This window comes from Rhizopus microsporus (assembly GCF_002708625.1).
Source record: "Rhizopus microsporus ATCC 52813 unplaced genomic scaffold scaffold_22, whole genome shotgun sequence".
Taxonomy (NCBI): Eukaryota; Fungi; Mucoromycota; class Mucoromycetes; order Mucorales; family Rhizopodaceae; genus Rhizopus; species Rhizopus microsporus.
Window position 1 is genome coordinate 50,615 of NW_019671937.1, and position 20,518 is coordinate 71,132.

The following is a 20,518-nucleotide window of genomic DNA, read 5'->3' on the forward strand; positions in this document are numbered from 1 at the left end:
TGCGTTCCCTATACGTAACGTTCGCATCCGGATGCCTTTTACAAAAAGCAAAAGGCCAACGTCCAGCGCGTTAGAAGGGGGGACAATGCACCTTTTTGTTACTGTCTGTTGAATTAGCAACTAAGTGTACACCGTTGTCTTTCGTATCTAACTCCCTTCATTCGTATAATGAAGTTGCGTTCCCTATACGTAACGTTCGCATCCGGATGCCTTTTACAAAAAGCAAAAGGCCAGCGTCCAGCGCGTTAGAAGGGGGGACAATGCACCTTTTTGTTACTGTCTGTTGAATTAGCAACTAAGTGCACATCGTTGTTTGATAGTGTAGTCTAAGATGGAGAATAATAATAATTGTAGGTATTTATCTTCATCATGGCCGTTACGTCATCAAAAAAAGTTCGGACCTTGTTTGCTACCATATGCAGAATGTCTAAATTAGTTTTGATTCATTCGATATAATATTACACATGTTTGAAAAAAAGATTGGTTTTTTTTTTTTTTTTTTTTTTTTTTTTTTTTTCTTACTACTAGGGGGGTTGGGTAATTTAAAAAATGCATTTTGAAGAGTTAGTACAATTTTTAAAAGGCAAAGCACACGAAGATTTTGGCACAGATGCTGTCATGTGTATCAAACTTGAAGGTATTAATAAAGGTTATTCGCTGATAGACGAAATAGGGATTCCCTGGTCATGCTTCTATATATAATTTTAAAGTATAAAAGACAAAAAGAAGACTTCAACTGCATATTTGGGATAAAGAATAAGAAAATCTTTGTGTTTGCATTTACAGAAAAATACATAAATGATTTTTCACATTTTGAAGATAATGAAAGTGAAAAATTAGCACTTGGCCTATGATTTACAAGAAACACTAAAACTGTGACACTATTTTTTTAAAAAAAAAAAGAATTGGGCATTGTTATAATCAGTGTTATTCTTAAAACGAGAAGACTGGATGGCGTTTTAAACTTTTCCTTACAATAAACCCTCCCCTTCCTCACTCACTCACATTTATATTATCATCAGAATAAAGAACAGTAGTAAGAATAATGTAGTGAACAAATGAATTTTTTTATTCGGATCAAACTAGGTTGTGTAGTATCCACGCTACTATTCAGTGTTTAAATACAATATCAAGAGTTGAACCTAATGTTGCTATAAGATCATTTACACCTTAATCAAATATAGTCAACTCAGTTTAAATACCTCAGCTTCTTAATATATAATTATAGATTGTGCTATCCTCTCTTTTCTCTTTACTTTATTCTGAATAAAGATACAACACAGTATCATCGTATTTTCTACTTTGTTTAAATCTATCCAAACCCAAATACAACACGTATATTGTTGTAGTGTACAATTCTCCATGTCTTATTTTACACAAAAGTAAAAAGATATCATTGGAAGTTATCGTTTATATCCAATACATTCCTAAGCTAAATTATCAACTAACTCTTCAGATATGCGTAATACTATTGAACCCAGGGGCGTTTATATACACAGCATGTATTATGCTAAATGACTAAATACTATTGTATAAAAGAAATATAAATGCATTGAAAATACGGTAAACGGGTTCTATGAATAAGACTAAGATGAGCCACGTAACTAAGATATAAATGCGTATGCTTTAAGACAGATTTAAAGATGTTCTCTGTTGCGGCATTTGGCCAAACATTTATATGAATGTCGAACAAAGCCTTTGAAGTCATTTACTTTTAAGCTATTGGACGCTTCACTGATTCTCGTCATTAGCATCTCTTTTTCCAATAACCCATTGTGCTTTACTTTGCTCTTAGCAACTGACCAGAATTGCTCAATTGTATTAAGTTCAAGGGAGTATGACGGTAAATAAGCATAACAGTAGCCGCGTGATATAATATATTTAGCAATATCTTCAGATTTATGGATAGGAGCATTATCCATAATAAGGTAGCGCCCTTTCATATGTGGGTACTGATCCACTCATCCTTCGTGGCCTTCAGAAAACTAAAATAACGACCAGTTACTGTCCCTGTACTCGTTAGCTCAACATAACCTTCTCTCTTTCTTTTCTTGGCTGGTGACTGTGGTAATTTCAGGCTACACTTTATTAATCCTGAAGGAGAGATCGTGCCTAAAATCGTTGTTGTTTGTGCTCGGGTTTTGGGCACTGTGACCACAGCAAGCAATCCTTTTTTTTGACCAGGCCATACTACGTTTCAAATTAATATGAAATGCAGATTCATCGAGAAAGATGCAATTAGTTCTAAAGTTTATGTCCGTACACTCCCATTTATGAACCCATTCGAAATGCTCCTGAATTTTTTCCTTACTGTTCCTATCTATAGGCTGAAATTAGGCTTTTTTGAATGACAAGTTACATTCAGTTTTTACAAAATTGTAGACAGTGCTTTAAGAGACCTTAAGATCCTGAAACTTTTGAGGTAGTCACCCCATTACTTGCTTTAAGACGGCTGAAGGATTTTCATATATGTACTCCAAGGTCTCTTACTTGTGTTCTTCATGAAGTATACGCGAGCGACTGTCTTTCTTATGCTTTATAAAAATACTATCAGGATCCGTCTTGCACATTTGGGCCCTAAATCGTTCGTACCCAATTAGAATACGGGCTAGCCATTACCAAGGCTACCTCCTTCCTTAGCAAACAATTGGACGACGCTCAGAACGCTTGTATACGTCGAATCTTCGGTGGTTCGTGCAATTCCTCCACAACAGTGATGTTACATCTGGCAAACCTACCAACCATGCAGGAATGCGCTTACTCCCTTTAGTCCTAATTCCTTCTACGCACCTATACCCTTCCAGATGATGCACTACTTTCCCATCTACTCCCATTGATCCGCCAACCTACAGTAACGCTTAAGACGATGAACTTCCCCTTTTATTATGTAACTTAATTCTATTTCATGCGAATATTCATTTTATCCCGATAAACGATTCAATCAATGATTAATGAATGTGTTGTGATATGTCAACTAATATAAAAAGGCATTAATCTTGATAGAGGGTATCATAATGTCCTATTAAAGAGATGAATATAACAAGATGAGTTTCGCTTTATTGTTATTAACTAGGTCTATAAAGTAACTGTATTGAAGCATTCAACGCTTTACGAACAGCAATAATCTTCAAATGATCAGATTCTCTTTTAAATGCTTCTACATCTCTTGAACACAATTTGTCAATAGAGACTATTTAATCAGCAATGAATGGTTCATATTCAGTTGAACAATAGAAATCAGCCATTCAAAGTAAATGCAAAAGAAGTAAAGCAAATGTAAAAGGTATCATAACGAACTTTATTGTCAGTCATCTAAGAATACGAATAATGGAAGTCAAGTGAAACATAGAGAACATGAATTTTGCACGTGTGATCCATAATGAGTTTATCAAATATCTTACATTTCCAAATTGGAAAAGAACTTTGGATATGAGATAATATGAAGTAGAGACAGAGTATTGAACACATAACGATAAGAGCGCAGAGATGTAGAATTTTGAATATATATATATTTATATGTGGAGCAAGCTATAGACGAAGAGCGATATCTATGAATATTTATTGACAATGTTGTAATGGCACAACATTGTCTTCCCTTAACATGATGTTGTCTGTTTTGCCAAGCACGTAGGTAAGAGACAACAAGTCAGTGAGACTGAAATATATGATAACCTTTATTTACTATGAATAAGCAATGATGTTTATACTTTTTAACATCTACGAGCAATTACTATGATTGGCTTGATTGCACATCTATTTATAATCATCCAAGGAATATGGAAAGAACATCTAGACTAAGATGAGCCTGACAGTGATTGTCGAATGCAGAAGCATCGATCTGTACTACAGGAGCAATGATATTTATGTTGTCAGTTTGATTAACAAAGAACCAAGGTCAATTCAAATGTAATTATGATGAATTCATATTTACATAAAGAATATTCCATTGGAAAGACTTAGGTTGGGTAGACACTTTGGGAGTATAAAATTGTAAAGTGACAACGTAGATAGTGCCTGGAGGTAGCGCCCATAGCATTGACCTATGCACAACAAACAACACTAGACGCACCACATTTGCACAATATTATGTATACAAGGCCCTTTCATACAACATATCTGTCGTATTTACTCTAAAAATACTTAAAATTGTCACATGAGGTTACTTTAAATCTGTAGGAATGAACAATCAAAGAGACTGATCACAATACAAGTTATTTATATATAATGCGTCATGCACAATTCTTATTTGATATGATTAATTCACGTAATGATCCTGTTTGTAATAGATGACACTGTTTTCAATAACGATTTCTCTCTCGCCGTGATTTTATGAAAATGGTTATATAGAGCCTTGTCGACTTATACTTCTTTTATAATTTCTATTGTTCTGATCAACACTTCAGCCTTGCACATAATATTGTGTAAATGTGGTATGCCTAGTACATTGAATTGCACTCTCCTAAATCCGATTTACTTATACCCTCGGTTTTTAAGGAGTGTTTAAAACATGTCGCTGCCACGTTTATTAAAAATAGTGCAAAAGGAATTTTTTTAGCGTCTTTCTTATATATCGCTGGGTTGGTGGTATTTGATTGCTATTGCTTCGAGTAATGTCATTTTGAATAACTAAAGCTGCGCTTCTTACATGAGTAAGCTTCTTATCATTTAGCAAGCGTGGATTATCTAAATATGAACGATAGGCAGCCAACATATTTGATAGCTTGTTTGTCAAGTTATTCAAATTTGTAACTATTCTTTTTCTAACTAACACTCGCTATAGCTTCCTCTTTTCTGTCACTTTCGTTTATTTTTGTTCATGTTTGTTCTTTTCTCTTCTTTTTCTGTTCTATTTTAGGCAAATCTCTTTAAGTATCATCGACAGTTGTTATGCACTTGTGGTTGAGCACAGAGTTACACAATTTTCCATGGTTACATTACCCTATTTTGCTTTTTTTTTAGTTTCCTTTCAAACACTACAAACACATAGTAAATAGTTATCATACACACATAGACAAGTTATAAATGAGTAGAAAGTGAAATGATAAAGACTAAAGGAAGCGGGAGTATAAACTGACCTCTTTCTTAACGTCGATCCCTTATTGCATGGTTGACACTCCGAAAAACGGCAATGAAAAAAGGGTCTTGAAAGGTACCACAGGGTCATTCTTAAAACAAAGAAAAGGGCGGCTTTATTTATTAAGCAAAAGAAGGGAAGAGAGTAAAATAATGGTAAGAAGAGCACAAATTTAGTAACTAACCTGTAAACAGCGAGATAATTTTTCATAATATCAACAATGTTCGATATAATAAGAAGAGCAATGTATGATCTCAAAAAGTCTGTAGCAAAGACAAACACAGCAAAAGTAAGCTAGACTGATTACTATAAAGTTTTAACAAGAGTACGCCTGTATTTCAGAGCTACTTTGTAATATACCAGGCAGAGTATTTCAGCTGACAGCACAGTTTTTATTCCATGCTTCAATGTTGCCTGTCTCTTGTCTTTTACTATACCTATTTTATACTGTTTGCTTCTCCACAAGGCTCTTTAATGATATAACTGCTAGATTTTTTATATATATCAAAAGCTTTTATTCCGGAAATACAGTTTCATACAGACGTAATCAAACAGATACATAAAAGATACAAATCTTTACCTTTTAACACTTTTACAAGAGTTTTTGTTATTTCGTAACCACTCTTTTACCCCATTAAGACATTATTACATTACAAGCATCGCATCATGACATATGTTTGCGAATCAGGAGAAATGTGGTGGTTATGTTTATATATTGACTTTCTAGTTACGGCCTTGCCTAGATCTCACAGGACAAGCAAACTTTACGAAATTGATCTGGTGCCTTCCCTTTTTTTTTAACTAAACCGTCCTTTACTGCTACCATTCTTCTTTTAAGTCCATTTTTATTGTAATGATTACAAGACATTGCTATCATTTATTTCTTTTAAAGAAGCACTAAAAGCTACTATAATAATATTGTGCTTTTCACTGTAATTTATTGCTGCGACACGAACAAGCTCTATACTACCAAACTCGGCTCTCTCATAAAACTCGCGATTAAAGTGTTGGATAACAAGTAGCATTCGTTCTTCTTTTTTTTCTTTGCTGTTGAAAGTATCATCAGTTTGGCCTGTTAACGTCATCAACATCGCAGCCAAGATCAACCTCTATTTCATCTTTGCAGTCATTATAAAATGGTCTAATCATTTCAGTAATAAGACCAATATAGTCATCCTATTCATTCATAGTGTAATACCTTGGCTGTAAAATAAAGACAGAGTCCTGAATTTATTGACAACGGCGGCCTGGAACCAGATACTTTATTGCGATATTTACATGTTTTTGCAGCTTGCGGGAGTATTGTCGCTTTCGTAGAGTCTTTTTGCAGTACGCCTAGTGAAAAAGATGAAGTTGCTGTCCCCAGTAAAGAGAAAGAGACAATCCGTGGTATAGCGGTGATAGTGCCCACAATCTTTATTGGAAGAGGAAAATATCCCTGAGGATCCCTTAGACCACGACTATGTCAATGGTTGCTATGGCACCAATATTGGTGTTCATGTGCATGATACATAATTTAATAGCCTGGTACTTATTTTCTCTGGAAATTTCTCTAAAAAGAAAGCAAAGGATCACGTTATAGTGTGGTAAGATTATCTCAACATTAGTAACAATTTTATAAGATGTGCGTCTGAAATGATCTACTTCAAGAAATACGGCATGGAATATTGTATTCATCAAAGTCATTAAGAAGAAGATATTGTATATGTATCATTGATTTTTGTAAACACAAAAGCATTGTATGAAGCTACCTTTAGCATACATATGGCTAGTTCTATTACAAGTCAGAGATTCCTTAGAAATTCTTGTCAATATACAGCCCAAGTATGTTTCTCTATTAAAAATAGGAGTCATATGAACTCGCTTTGTATAAAGTTTAATTAATAGTTCTTCCTGTCTCTCCTTGCTTGGCTGAGATGCATGTTGGATATTAAATGGTTAGTGTGTTTATGGTTACCAATATATCTCAATGTAAGCCCTTTTAAACGCGCCTCTTCAAAATAAAGTTCTACCACTGAAAGGGAAGTTTAATTTCTTTTTTTTTATTGAAGTAATGTTGACATTTCAAAGATTGTACTCAACTACCTTAAATGCTCGCTCTAAATTATCAGCACTTAGAGCTGCAATGAGTCAACTTGATGCAATGTAACTCGAATGAAGCATAAAGCTTTTCTATTGTACATAAAAATAAGAGAGAGCGTGTATGTTAACATAAACTTGTAGTATTGTACCGAGTGAAGACGCACACCAAGTATATAAAAGAACCTATTTCTATTTTTAATGACATACCAACATACTTGCAGAGTGAATACACAGCCCAGTGCGACAATCGAAGAGAGTGGCTAAGTGATTTTACAGGATCAGCAGGTTTAAATTAAAACCACACGCAAAAAAAAAAAGAGCTAAAAGAATAGTCAGGCTGTGCGGTTGTTACTCAAAACGAAGCACTTTTATTCACAGACGGTCGATACTTTCTTCAAGCGAACAATCAGTTGGATAGCACACAATGGAAGCTGATGAAACAAGGAATGCCAGGTGTGCCCAGCTGGCAAGACTATGTGACAAAACATTTGCCTGTTCGTGCATCTGTCGGTATTGATCCTTCTGTGATCAACGTTGCACAAGCTAAACAACTCGAAGATGATCTTGCTGCCAAAGGGTCTCGACTGGTATATACAGAGACAAACCTGGTGGATCAGGTACGAGAACAGGTACCAGAACGGCCTCATGAGTCAATCAAGAAGCACCCACTTGAATATGCGGGCAAATCCGCCAGAGACAAGCTACAGGAACTTCGACAGGCGCTCAAGGGTAAATGTAGTGTTCTAAGCCGGCTAGATGAGATCGCCTGGCTATTCAACCTGAGAGGTTCTGATATCCACTGCTGTCCTGTCTTTTTCTCGTACTGTCTAATCACTCCCGACAGAGCCTTTCTATATGTTCAAAAGGATGTCATGGAAGACAAGATAAGAACAGAGCTAGAGCAGCTTGGCATCGAGATACGCAAGTATGATGACATTGTGTCGGACCTGTTGACGTTTGACCATACTATGTTCTCAGTTGATCCCGACGGAACCAACATGTCGATCCTTCAAGCCCTCAATAGAAACTCAGTAGCTTTTTTTTTTATGTACCCAATTTTTGAGGCTTAAACTTTTTTTATAGAACCAAATAGATCTGGAGCCTTCACCAGTTCAGTTACTAAAAGCCATCAAGAACCCTGCCGAACTTAAAGGTTTAAGAGATTGTCACAAATGGGATGGAGCTGCACTTTGTCGACACTTTGCTTGGCTTTCTGAAAAGATAAGCAAACAGGAACAAGTGTGGGAGATCGAAGCAGCGGAGCATTTGGATGATATGCGTCGATGCCACCCGCTTTATGTCGGTCCATCATTTGATACTATTGCTGCGTCTGGACCCAACGGCGCCATCATTCATTACTCACCTACACGCCAAGACTGTAGCAGGATAGATCCTTTTGAACTCTACCTGTGTGACTCTGGCGGGCACTACTTGAACGGTACGACTGATGTCACTCGTACATATCTCTTTAGTGGAGAACCTAGCCTGTTTCAGAAGCGAGCATTCACTCGTATATTACAAGCCCATATTGCAATAGATCAGGCTATCTTTCCAGAGGGAGTCACAGGTGAAAAAAAAAGAGGGGCTTTCAATAAAGAAAAAGACGCTAAATAGTAAACAGGCTATCAGTTAGATTCAGTTGCTAGACAACCATTATGGAAAGATGGTCTAGACTTTAGACACGGTGTTGGACATGGCGTTGGCGCCTATTTAAATGTTCATGAAGGGCCTCATGGGATAGGAAGTAGAAAGGCATACGATCAAGTACCGTTACAAGCTGGGATGATTGTCACGAATGGTAAATAGAGATGTGGTAACAGTTTTCTAGAAAGTGACGTTTAAATATAGAACCTGGGTATTACAAGGATCGTCAATTTGGAATACGTATCGAAAATGTGCTACATGTCCAAAAATCAAGATTTGAGCATTTCCTTGGCTTTGAACATTTGACATTTTTACCACTTGGATCCAAATTGATAGATAGCCAATTACTAAATTCAGAAGAAATAGATTGGATCAACAGGTATCACTCCGATTGCAGAAATAGCATAGAACCATTTTTAGGCGACAGTAAAACATTAGCTTGGTTGGAAAAACAAACTGAGCCTATGTGATTAAAAATAGATACTTAATTAAAATCATTGGTTAAACGGGACTTGTGACTCGAAAATCTCCCTTTTCTTTATCTCTCTTCAATATCTCCTCTCTCTCTCTTTCTTTCTTTTTTTCTTAATCTGGCCTGTTTGTCTTTTTGATACACACCTTCGAAAAGATATGCTTCCACCCTTTTTGAAACATGATGTAAATAGTAATCGAACATCGAATGGAGAATATATCCCAAAACATAGAAAGCCAAGCCAGACACATACAGAGATGCTGCTAGAGCTAGGATCGCCCAGGAGGGATTCAAAAAAAAAGTATTATAAACCATCAAAGAGTAACACCAATAACAACAACAAATGGTTAAAACTGTTTCTTGTCTTTCTGGGCCTTCTCTTTCTTTTTGGTTACCTTCCCTTTTTCAGATTTGTCAAAACTAACGACAATCAATCGTTCATCTCATTTTCAAGAGAGCCTTCAAAGGAAGTAGTGAGAGACCAAATGATCCTGTATCGTATCATTGGCAACGACCTGCCTCCACGACACAAGGAAGGTCAGACCCTATCGAATCTACAGTTCATTCTGGACCACGAGCCGACTTTCCCTAACACGCGCAAGATATTCGTGTTGAACCGTATTATCGATCCTGTGAATGAAGCGACGATCATTCGGCTGTTGGACAGGTACAACATGGAATACATTCGTGTGCCCTTTGACGAAAAGGAATATGAACAACTTGATTTTCAGCTCGAGTCGTTTCCAGATGCCGATTTTCTCCACTCTGACGATTACAGACGATACTCTAAAGTGGCCAAATTACGAGCCTTGGATTATACCTATCATAAAAAAAATCTTTATGCCATGAATAATGTAAGTTGTCATCTTTATTTTGTCACTTGTCGGTAACACATTTATAGAACGGTGGGCGCAACACAGCTATCCAGCACGGTAAAAGCATACCCAACGCCAAATGGATCATGCCCTTTGACGGAAACTGTTATCTGAGTAATAACGGGTTCAAGGAGATTAGAGCTCAATTAGAAAAATATGGCAAGGACACCAAGTACTTTGTGGTGCCCATGACACGATTGCTCAATAACTCTGTGCTACTCAACAATTTGGACGAAAGACCCAAGACACCTGAAGAACCGCAGATCATATTTCGTTACGATGCTTCAGAAGAATACAACCTCAACATGCGCTACGGCCGTAGGAGCAAGGTACATAAAAGGGAATATGTATAAAACAAAAAGGATTAACACGATGTAGCTTGAGCTATTGTGGCGTTTAGGTGCACTAGAGAACCGTCGACTGAACCGACCGACAGTACCTTGGGAACCAGCAGAGCGTCCGTACAGTAAAGACAAGGGCAACTTCAAGAACATTGGCTGGGTCTTCCGCTTGTTCTCGGGAAACCCTCAACAGGAAGAAAACAAAAAGGAAGCATCATCGATTCGAGCGTTCAACCGATTACTGGCAATCCAAAGCTCTCTGGACAGTCTGGACGAATCAATCGCTCGCCGTACGTTCCGCCACGACAAACTATTTCTGTACAACGAGATCGACGTCAATCAGAGACGATATGACTACTGGACGAAGCATAAGGAAGTGACATTGGCGGTCGAACGACTCGAACAGGCTGCCAATGAGGTGCTCGAAGGAAGCCAACAGCGACTGGCACCCATCTCTTCTACAACACAGAATGGTATGCCATTTGAGACCGTACCCGAAAAGGACGAATTGGGCCCACTCTCGCAAAATGTGACAATCCTGACACTGGCTCAGTACTTGCTCGGTAACGAAAAGTATGGAAGAGGCGCAGCCAACTTGATCCGCGTGCATTTTTTGAACGAATACGCTGTGGAGGATGAAGATGAATACAATTCTGCGCGACGTATCCCAGACGACAGCCACCTCTTGGACTTTCTGTCCGATCAAGGTTACTCGTTCCCTAGTCTCAGTCGTGTGCCTCATGTAGTGCCCAAGTACAGCAACAGCCGGATCTTGAACACCTCTGATCTGACCAAGACTGATCTTTCTTCTCTCCTTGACTGTATACGTCTGCTTCGAAAGATGCAAGTCCTCACACACAAAGAGTACATTGACCTACAAGCAATCACTGCCGAGTTCTTGGAATACCTCGTCACTTCGCCCACTGGCATTCACCTCGCTCAGATGACAGATCACCGCGGTGTGCTTTATGATCTTCAAGTCACAGCGATGGCAGCGTTCACAGATGACGTCCGTCTCTTCTTGCGTGTGGCTAATCGATGCCGCATGCGTATCGGCAAACAGTTCAAGGAAGACGGCACACAGCCATACGAAGAGACGTCCACTCGCACTCGCCTGTTATCATCCGGTAGTAGTGATCACCAAGTCGAGCGGAGAGCACTGCTTCATTATCAGACCCTCAACCTTCAGTACTGGACATTGCTCGCTCGAGGCATTCAGAACGCAGGTATCGCCAAAGACATCTGGCACTACACCGCAGCCAACGAAGGTCAAATCTCTCACGCCGTCGTGCGGCATCTCCAAACATACGCAGACACCCTTCCCACACTCTCACCTGCTGACGCAGACTTTGCCAGATCTCGCCTCAGACCCTTGGCTTACATGGCTCAAGCCGCGTTCCGTCACAGTCATGAGAAGAAAACGCCAATAGATGACCGGGTGAAGGCGAGAACAGAACAAGATCGTGAATGGATCGAGCGACATGTTAGTCTGTTTGGTGATCAATGGAGCGCTGAACCGTTAGAGGAAGAAGAACTTGTACATGATATTCTCAAAATAATGCATGACGATAAGATCAAAGGACGACTGGGCGTGCCTCCCTTTTGGATGCTCACTTCCACCAATTCCTAAACTTTCCATATTTATATAATGTATTTATCTATACCGCTTCTTTCGTGTACTTAGAATTTCTTTGTTTTATTCATCATCATTAATTAAAAAATCTTTAATTTCATTCAGTAATCGTTCGTCTCGACTTTGTTCTTGTGTATTTTCTACGACATAGGGTGGTAGTAGCTGAATTGTTGTCGCATTGTAGTCCTTAAAGTTGACTTGACAGCTGTAACATAGATGCTGATTGATATCTACTTTATTACCCTTGCAGCCATTTGTCGTTGAGCATGATTGATTATTACCACAGCACCCATCATCAGAAGGCTTTGTATCTGCACCAGGCACTTCTGTCACTGTAATGTGCTTTCTCCATTCCCCAATTCCTGTTTGCCGTGGCCTATACATAGACTTAGTCTCTTTTTTTTTTAAACCCGTTATAAAGCTTACATCAAACACATAGCACAGGTTTGCTTGTAGTCCATATCTTTCGAAGGCGTCAACTTGCCGACCGTTCGACAGACTGTACTGACCGTCGATGGGAAATCTCGTTCTAATCCATTTATAAAGTCTTCTGTCAATCGATCAATTGAGCTCTTGGCAGGCATCATGGTACCAAAGTTGTAGGGAGGAATGACGAGCTTGTCAATACCCGAAAAGTAATTGTAGAATCCAACCTCCTTCGACAGCATATCTTTCATAGGTCGTATAATACCCACACCAAATGTCTGCTCATTATCAACACTGATGTCTAGAGGTAAGCTGTAGCCTCGACCCTTGGCTGTCCAAGAGATCATCTTGATGGCCTGTCTTGTAGCTGAATCCGCAAAGAAGATATAGGTGCAACCCTCACGCTGAGCAACAGTGACAAGCATCTGCATCTTCATGTGCCACAGTAAATCTTCTTTGGCCGTAGTCTTTTTGATGCTATTGAATAATGATTGAAGTTGTTCTTTGTGGTCGACTGAAGGTGTCTTGTATGCATATTCAGCCCAATGTTCTACATACATTTAGTCTCTTTACTTTTTGTATAATTTGTATCTTACCATAGTTGCCATTCTCTGTTCCTTCCGAGTTGAGGTATTTATCAAAATTGACACTCTTTACAAACTGAGGACTAAAGACGTCTTCGATCGGATGACATATAAATTCAAAATTGGGGTAATGCTCCTTCATACGTGCACGTAATGTCTCTGCAGAACCGCTCTACACAATGAAATTAATAAAAGAAAGAGATATTTATCCTATTTCTATTACCATCGAGTCAAACAAGGAGCTTTCATCGATGTGACAGATGACTGCTTCAGGTACGACTTGGATCTTTTTCTTTTCGTTTGGTAGAGTGTGCATAATGTTCTTGGTCAAGTCGACAAGGGATATAGATGATGGTCCACCGGAGCAAGCTAAAAGTACTTTGCCCTTCTTTCTACTGCCATGCCTTAGTCGGATAAGGATAGATCTATACTTTCCTACATATTGATACATGAAACATGATCTATAAAAGAAAATATTAATGATTTGTTTTGAAAAATGTATTTGTTTACTTGCCGACAATAGTAGGCTTGCTTAATGTGAAGCGTAGGTTTTTCTACTTTGCATTTACAGCACTGATCTCTGTTTGATTTGACCATAAGAAAAAAAGAAAAAATTGAAATAAAATGTCATTGGTACAGACAGATTTTGATCTCTTCCTAGAAAGCAGTCACAAGAGCTGAATGTCTGCCACCCACATAGATAAAGGGGAGTGTGCACACAGTACGAATTACTCTTTGGCCATTTTCGGAGGTGTACACTACATGCACCAGAAAATAGGCTAATGCTACAGGTTCTTCTTCTAGGCGTTACATGCGACATCATTTTACAACTTCACGTTACCTAACCTAAGGCTGTCCAGTAAAATATTCTTTAATGTAATTGCACGTAATTTATGGTTCTTTATTGATAGAACTAACAACATAAAATTAAAGTGCAGCAATAAATATATTTTTTATCTTTTCTTAAAGTTTTGTTGGACGGCATCATAGGTGGTGCCTAAACGTAGTCTTTTACAGCTCAAATTTTTGTATTAAGTCCATAGATTCATGGTATCTGTAGTAATTGATGACGCGTCATATCAAAGACCATTCACAAGATGGATTTCTTCCTTATTCTCTTAATAAAAGGATTATAAAGAGCCTCATTCCATCTACGTGTATTCTTATGTTTCCAAGCTAAAACTACTTATTTACCAACTATCACAGTAGTCACAACTAGGTGATAAATCATATGTGGAAGAAGTAGAGAAACAGTAAACGAACAATGAAATTATGCTGTGTCACAAGAAAAGTTTAACAAATAAATTTGCACAGCAAATGTGTGTCTTTCTCCAAATAACAGACTTGAGTCATCATAACAAATGTCCATAATAAATGATTACAGTGTTTAATAATTTATTTCCGACCGTCTTAATTTTAGGTTAAAATCCCTTTATCCAGAAAAATCTTTTATTGAGCCACGTCTCTTTCTCTTTTTTTTTTTTGCAAGATGGCTGATCAAACGTATGAAGGGCTAAAGCAGCAATTATTACAGACACTTAATCCAACTACACAAAAAGAAGGTGTGAAATACAAATAAACATGACTTCAACATGCTGACGTTTGACATTGTAGCTGCTTTCAATTTATCACAAGTCGAAGTTCAGCCTGGATTTCCTTTGGTTCTATTAAAGTTGATTAGTGATGGAGCAGCGGATGGGACACTTCGAATGGCTGCTGCCATTTATTTCAAGAATTATGTCAAACGACACTGGGTTCCTGTAATATATTCCAATGTTTATAGTGTAAAAAACTAATAATATATTAGGATAATGACCAAGCTGTTGATGTCATTCAAGAACCTGATCGTGTTGCAATCAAGAGTCAAATTGTTCAACTCATGATTACAGTGCCTGAAAAGATTCAATACCAAATCAGTGATGCTTTAACATTGATTGCTGCTTCTGACTTTCCTAATCGTTGGGAAGGTTTATTACCTGTAAATAAGAAAATAGACGCGTTTATGAACAAGAGAGCTCATATGTATTGTAGGAATTGATTTCAAAGCTCAGCGCTACGGATTATATTGTCAATAACGGTATTCTCAGTACAGCACATTCGATTTTCAAGAGGTATTGTAAACAAGGCAATCATTTCATTCATTAACAAGAATTATGTAGGTGGAGATCAGCATTTAGAAGCGATGATTTGTTTGCAGACATCAAGTATGTCTTGACCTTGTTCTGTGAGCCTTACTTTCAACTCTTTCAAGTAAAAAATAGAATTGATCAGTAAAGTCTTTTTCTAATATACTTGGATAGATCACGGACAAATTAATCCAAGAAAACGCCAATAATCTCGCCGCCCTTCAGATCTTGTCACGCTCGCTCATTTTGCTCATCAAGATATTCTATGACTTAAACTGTCAAGATCTTCCCGAATTCTTTGAAGACAATATGGCTGCATTTATGACTTTGTTTGAAAAATACCTCATTTATCACAACCCTCTGTTGGCCACAGACGATGAAGAAGAGGAAGGACCCTTGGAACAGATCAGAACCCAGATTTGCTCCGTGTTGGAACTCTATGCCTCTCGTTACGATGAGTCTTATGAACTCTTACCACCTTTTGTACCCATCATTGTCAATTTGCTGACCAGCACTGGAAATGAAATCAAATATGATAATGTAAGTTTTTTAGGTAAAATAGAGGAAGGTGCTGATTCATTTCTAGTTGATCTGTAAAGCATTTTCTGTCTTGACCATCTTTGTTCGACTTGAAACACTCAAACCTATCTTTGACAATGAGGACGCGTTGAAGAATATGTGTGAAAAGATTGCGCTACCCAACATGGCTATTCGAAGTACGTACATTTTCATATAAAAAAACTCTTCTAACTTTTTCTTTGTCTAGCTGTTGATGAGGAACTGTTTGAGGATAATCCCATAGAGTACATTCGCAGAGATTTAGAAGGATCAGGTATAGTTATAATACGTGTGTGTGTGTGCACATTAACTAAACCATCTGTGTAGACACGGATACACGTCGTCGAGCTGCGGCTGATTTCATCAAGGGCCTCTTGGAACGTTACGAGGCAGCAGTGACCAAGATCATGAGCGAGCACATTTACAACTACTTGATGACGTACAACAGCAATCCAACCATGAACTGGAGATACAAAAACACGGCTATTTTCGTGTCTGTAGCCATCTCATCTCTTTCGTCTACAGCACAGCAAGGTGTCACTAAGGTCAATGCGTTGGTGGACGTGATCAACTTCTTTTCTCAGCATGTATTGGTCGACTTGCAATCCGATGTCAACAGCGAGTTACCCATCCTGAAAGTAGACGCGATCAAATACGTGTATACCTTTAGAAACCAGCTGACAAAGGAACAACTCTTGACCGTCTTTCCTCTGCTTGTCAAACACCTTGAATCATCCAACTATGTCGTCTATACCTATGCTGCTATTGCAATCGAACGTATCCTGTTCATTCGACAAGGAAAGATGATGCTGTAAGTTTTACATATAGTTTGAAACACACAGTACTCATAATTTATTAGCTTTACCTCGGAAGACATCAAACCCTATGCAGAAACTCTTCTTTCACAACTCTTTAGATTGATCGAACTCGGCCAGACACCCGAAAAGTTATCAGAAAACGATTATCTGATGAAAGCCGTGATGCGTGTGATCATCATCAGCCGAAGCGACATGATCCCCTATGTGAACGTGATCATGGGCAAACTGACCCAGATCTTGTCGGTTGTCAGCAAGAACCCAAGTAACCCACGATTCAACCACTACATCTTTGAGAGTATTGGTGCTTTGATCCGATTCATCTGTCCCACATCGCCTGCAGCCCTTGAAGAGTTTGAAAAGATGTGTTTTGGCCCCTTCCAGACGATCCTGTCCCAAGACGTTCAAGAATTCTCGCCCTACGTCTTTCAGTTGTTGGCGCAACTCTTGGAACAGCACAAGGGCACGGAGCTGACTCCTTCTTACATCGCCCTTTTGACCCCCGTGCTCAATCCTGGTCTTTGGGAACAAGGAAATATCCCTGCTCTCGTTCGATTGGTTCAGGCCTATCTCGATAAAGGTGCTACTACGATTTTGTCCAATAACCAACTGGAGCCCATCCTCGGTATCTTTCAACAGAAACTGGTTTATTCTCGTCAATTTGATCAGTATGCCATGCTCTTGTTACAGACGATCTCTCTTCGTGTGCCAATGTAAGTCTATGTGATTGTTTTATAATAGTATATTAATTTCTTAAAGACAAATCCTGGGCAAATACCTGCCTGCGCTACTTTCTGATGTACTCAAGCGACTTCAAAGCAAAAAGAAGGGGCAACATATTGCGTTTGATAGATTCACGAGAACCTTTACGAACTGGATGACGATGTGTTTCTTGAATGAAAATATGGGAGGACCTGATACGATTATTCGAGTTTATGAAGGATTACAACCAGGGTAAAAAGACAAATATATATATATATATATATAAAACCAAGACTTACTCTTTTTTTTAGACTCTTTGGACAAATCATGAGTTTATTTGTTCTTCCAGATTTGAGCAAATTGGTTGAACCTGTCGAACGAAGAACAGGCGCTGCTGGCATCATTCATTTGTTGTGTCGTTCTGAAGTCATATTCCAAGCGCCCTATGTGAACCAGCTATGGTTAAGTACGCTCTTGGCTCTATTGAAATTACTCGAACTGCCTTTATCTGTGGATGCGGACGAGGTGGACGAGTTGTATACATTTGATCTAGAGGAAGGAGGGTACCAAACGTCGTTTGCCAAACTGGCCACGGCCAATCCTGTACCTGAGGATCCTACCAAGGACTTGCCTCCTAGCCACATCTATCTTGCCACTCAATTGGCAAGTTTGCCACAAGCTAAGCGTGACCTATTGAAGCCACTGATTGGACAGTCTCAGGAAGCGATGACTTATTTACCAAGATACTTTGAAGAAGCAAAAGTCCCATTCTTGTGACGTGTAAATTAAATAAAACTTTCTTTCTCTTTAATGATTGCAAAAACATTGGAAATTAATTGGCATGACGGACAAGCCATCTACTCGATTGATTTCTCTTTGGACAGTTTAAGATATGCTACGGCAGGAGCAGATTGTTCAATTCGAGTAAGACCTAAAAAGAGATTCAATATATACATGTTTACCCTGTTAGATTTGGAACATTCAAAAACGACCTGAAACTCATAATGCAGTTGATGTCAAAATAAAAGATTCAAAGCAACTGGTCAATTCGTTACCTGTACATATTGATTTTCTATCAGAACTTAAACGACATTCTGCACCTGTGAACGTGGTTCGATTTTCACCTCAAGGCGATTATCTTGCATCTGCAGGCGATGGTAAGATTCATATTTATACATTAAGCGATTCAACCAAACCATTCGATATATATAGATACGTGTATTATCATTTGGAAATTATTACCTGAAATGAATGATCATTGCGAGTATGAAAAGGAGACGTGGTCTGTAGTTCATATGTTTTAGTGAGTATACATCATCAAAATAATGACCCCCCATTGACATCTTGTAGTGGACATAACAAAGAAATTTACGATCTAGCTTGGTCTCCTTGTGGACGATACTTTATTACAGCTTCTATTGATAATACGGCACGCGTGTGGAGTTTATCAGAAAGTAAAAGGGAAAATAATGTTTGAACAATAGAAACTAATATAATCTCTAGAGGCATGTATTCATGTCATCACCGACCACACACACTACGTCCAAGGCGTCTCATGGGACCCGTCCGGCCAATTCGTCGCAACCCAAAGCAGTGATCGATCGGTGAATATATATCCCTACACCAAAAAGAACAACAAGATCATCTTTAGTTCACCAAAAAAGTTCACCAAGCTGGAAAAGTCTCAGGAATCGACCTTTCGGTTGTACCATGATGAGAACTTGGTTTCGTTTTTCAGGCGACTGTCGTTCAGTCCTGATGGCGGACTATTGATCACACCTGCCGGATTAAACAAGACGGATACGTCAAGTGAAGAAGAAGATTTACAAAACTGTGCCTATGTCTATGCTCGAAACATGCTACAAAGGTAATAAAAAAAATCTATAAGCCAATCTAATTGTTATTAGTGGTAAGCAACCTATCGGACTCATCGGTAATTATCCCAAACCGTCCATTGCGATCCGATGGTGCACGACATTATTCAAGAAAAGAAGCAATTTTCCATCGGCATTTGCTCTACCATACCGTATGCTCTATGCCTCTGCCACTCAAGACTCTGTCTATATTTATGATACCCAGCAAACACGACCGATATGTGCCATTTCGGGGATGCATTTTGCACCGATCACGGACCTCGCTTGGTCACACGACGGGTCGATCCTCATGTTTTCGTCCGCAGACGGATACTGCTCCACTATTGTCTTTTCAGATCAAGAATTGGGTATTAAACATGAGAAACAAGTCGAGCGTGTGTCCGAACAGGATGTCGAGATGATGGATATTGCTCCCAAGAAACGTGTCGAACCTCCCGTCAAGAACCTGGACATGACCAAGAAACGAAGAATTGCACCCACTTTGATTTCGACGTTGATGGATGGAAAGAAACAAGAAAACAAGAAAAGGATTACACCCGTATTGATCAGTAGTCATAAAGGATAATATGTTTATTAAACAAGTACGGCATCTTCCATTTTAACAAATAAACCACGATTAGGACTGGTCTGAAAATAATGGTTACCTTGAATCGATCCGTCCGTGTTTCCAACTGAGTGTAGAAAAAATTAATAAATTGCATGAATTTTTTTTTTTCTTATACCTCTCGAATCCAGTTCAATGCCCAACCATTCACCTTGATCAAAGCAAACAGGACCTATATACTTTACGACACCAATGATGGGCATCGGACGTTTATACAACTTAACTCTAGATCCAACTTGAATAGCACAACTCTCATCTTCATGATCCTCAGATGACGAACGACGTTGAAAGTGCATCCATTTTGACAAATGATTCTTTAAAGCTGTTGCCGAAAGAGCAGATATCCAGTCATCAGGTGCTGACCAACGTCTCTTATTGACTAGTTCAGTAGAGCGCGGATGCGGGGGGATCTCAAACCTTAGTGTTCTCTGTCTCTTCGGTTCCTCTTCCAAGGCATCCATGCGAGCTTGCGTTTCAAGAGTTAGGAGTAGCTCCATATCATTCGCTGTAATGTCATTCAGTCTACCTTGAAGAATCTCATGATTATGTTGAGGTGGATCTGGTTTGCTGGTGCTTGGTATGGGTTGACCCTTTTTGACAAGGATGCCCTCAGGTATCTTTGGGTCATTGACAATAATATGAATATCTCCTGTAGATTGTGTCTTTCTTAGTGGGTTTAACGAAAATGGCATTTTTATATATATTTAT

General features: G+C 38.7%; 7 protein-coding genes across 7 annotated transcripts; 4 read left to right on the forward strand and 3 right to left on the reverse strand.

The window, feature by feature from the left end:
- Window positions 1-1,646: 1,646 nt before the first annotated feature.
- RHIMIDRAFT_301506 (uncharacterized protein) lies at window positions 1,647-2,372 on the reverse strand (the record flags this gene model as incomplete). Its single annotated transcript, XM_023614368.1, has 1 exon — window positions 1,647-2,372. A coding segment is annotated over exon 1 (297 nt), but the record flags the coding sequence as incomplete, so codon positions are not given.
- Window positions 2,373-7,127: 4,755 nt separating this feature from the next.
- On the forward strand, window positions 7,128-9,270 carry RHIMIDRAFT_241380 (putative Xaa-Pro aminopeptidase P; the record flags this gene model as incomplete). Its single annotated transcript, XM_023609575.1, has 7 exons — window positions 7,128-7,219; window positions 7,298-7,325; window positions 7,378-7,441; window positions 7,493-8,187; window positions 8,240-8,723; window positions 8,778-8,954; window positions 9,005-9,270. The coding sequence occupies 7 exons, from the start codon at window positions 7,128-7,130 to the stop codon at window positions 9,268-9,270; spliced, it is 1,806 nt and encodes a 601-aa protein (XP_023462330.1).
- A 676-nt stretch (window positions 9,271-9,946) lies between these two features.
- Window positions 9,947-10,777, forward strand: RHIMIDRAFT_207762 (uncharacterized protein; the record flags this gene model as incomplete). Its single annotated transcript, XM_023607005.1, has 3 exons — window positions 9,947-10,126; window positions 10,174-10,476; window positions 10,526-10,777. Coding segments are annotated over 3 exons (735 nt in total), but the record flags the coding sequence as incomplete, so codon positions are not given.
- A 1,374-nt stretch (window positions 10,778-12,151) lies between these two features.
- RHIMIDRAFT_71267 (uncharacterized protein) lies at window positions 12,152-13,723 on the reverse strand. Its single transcript, XM_023615591.1, has 5 exons — window positions 13,646-13,723; window positions 13,355-13,592; window positions 13,144-13,303; window positions 12,548-13,097; window positions 12,152-12,497 (listed from the first exon to the last, which is right to left on the reverse strand). Exons 2-5 carry the CDS (start codon window positions 13,580-13,582, stop codon window positions 12,185-12,187), a joined length of 1,251 nt encoding a protein of 416 aa, XP_023462332.1. The 5' UTR covers window positions 13,583-13,592; window positions 13,646-13,723; the 3' UTR covers window positions 12,152-12,184.
- An 897-nt stretch (window positions 13,724-14,620) lies between these two features.
- Window positions 14,621-18,109, forward strand: RHIMIDRAFT_241383 (Cse1-domain-containing protein; the record flags this gene model as incomplete). The annotated part of the gene is made up of 12 exons (XM_023609576.1): window positions 14,621-14,693; window positions 14,746-14,891; window positions 14,939-15,109; window positions 15,163-15,242; window positions 15,291-15,381; window positions 15,432-15,797; window positions 15,844-15,973; window positions 16,024-16,089; window positions 16,143-16,626; window positions 16,675-17,343; window positions 17,390-17,584; window positions 17,644-18,109. The coding sequence occupies 12 exons, from the start codon at window positions 14,621-14,623 to the stop codon at window positions 18,107-18,109; spliced, it is 2,937 nt and encodes a 978-aa protein (XP_023462333.1).
- On the forward strand, window positions 17,775-19,832 carry RHIMIDRAFT_71288 (WD40 repeat-like protein). The gene is made up of 6 exons (XM_023615593.1): window positions 17,775-18,256; window positions 18,303-18,489; window positions 18,545-18,635; window positions 18,683-18,786; window positions 18,836-19,199; window positions 19,240-19,832. Exons 1-6 carry the CDS (start codon window positions 18,143-18,145, stop codon window positions 19,769-19,771), a joined length of 1,392 nt encoding a protein of 463 aa, XP_023462334.1. The 5' UTR covers window positions 17,775-18,142; the 3' UTR covers window positions 19,772-19,832.
- RHIMIDRAFT_71285 (uncharacterized protein) lies at window positions 19,751-20,518 on the reverse strand. Its single transcript, XM_023615592.1, has one exon. The coding sequence runs from the start codon at window positions 20,500-20,502 to the stop codon at window positions 19,894-19,896; it is 609 nt and encodes a 202-aa protein (XP_023462335.1). The 5' UTR covers window positions 20,503-20,518; the 3' UTR covers window positions 19,751-19,893.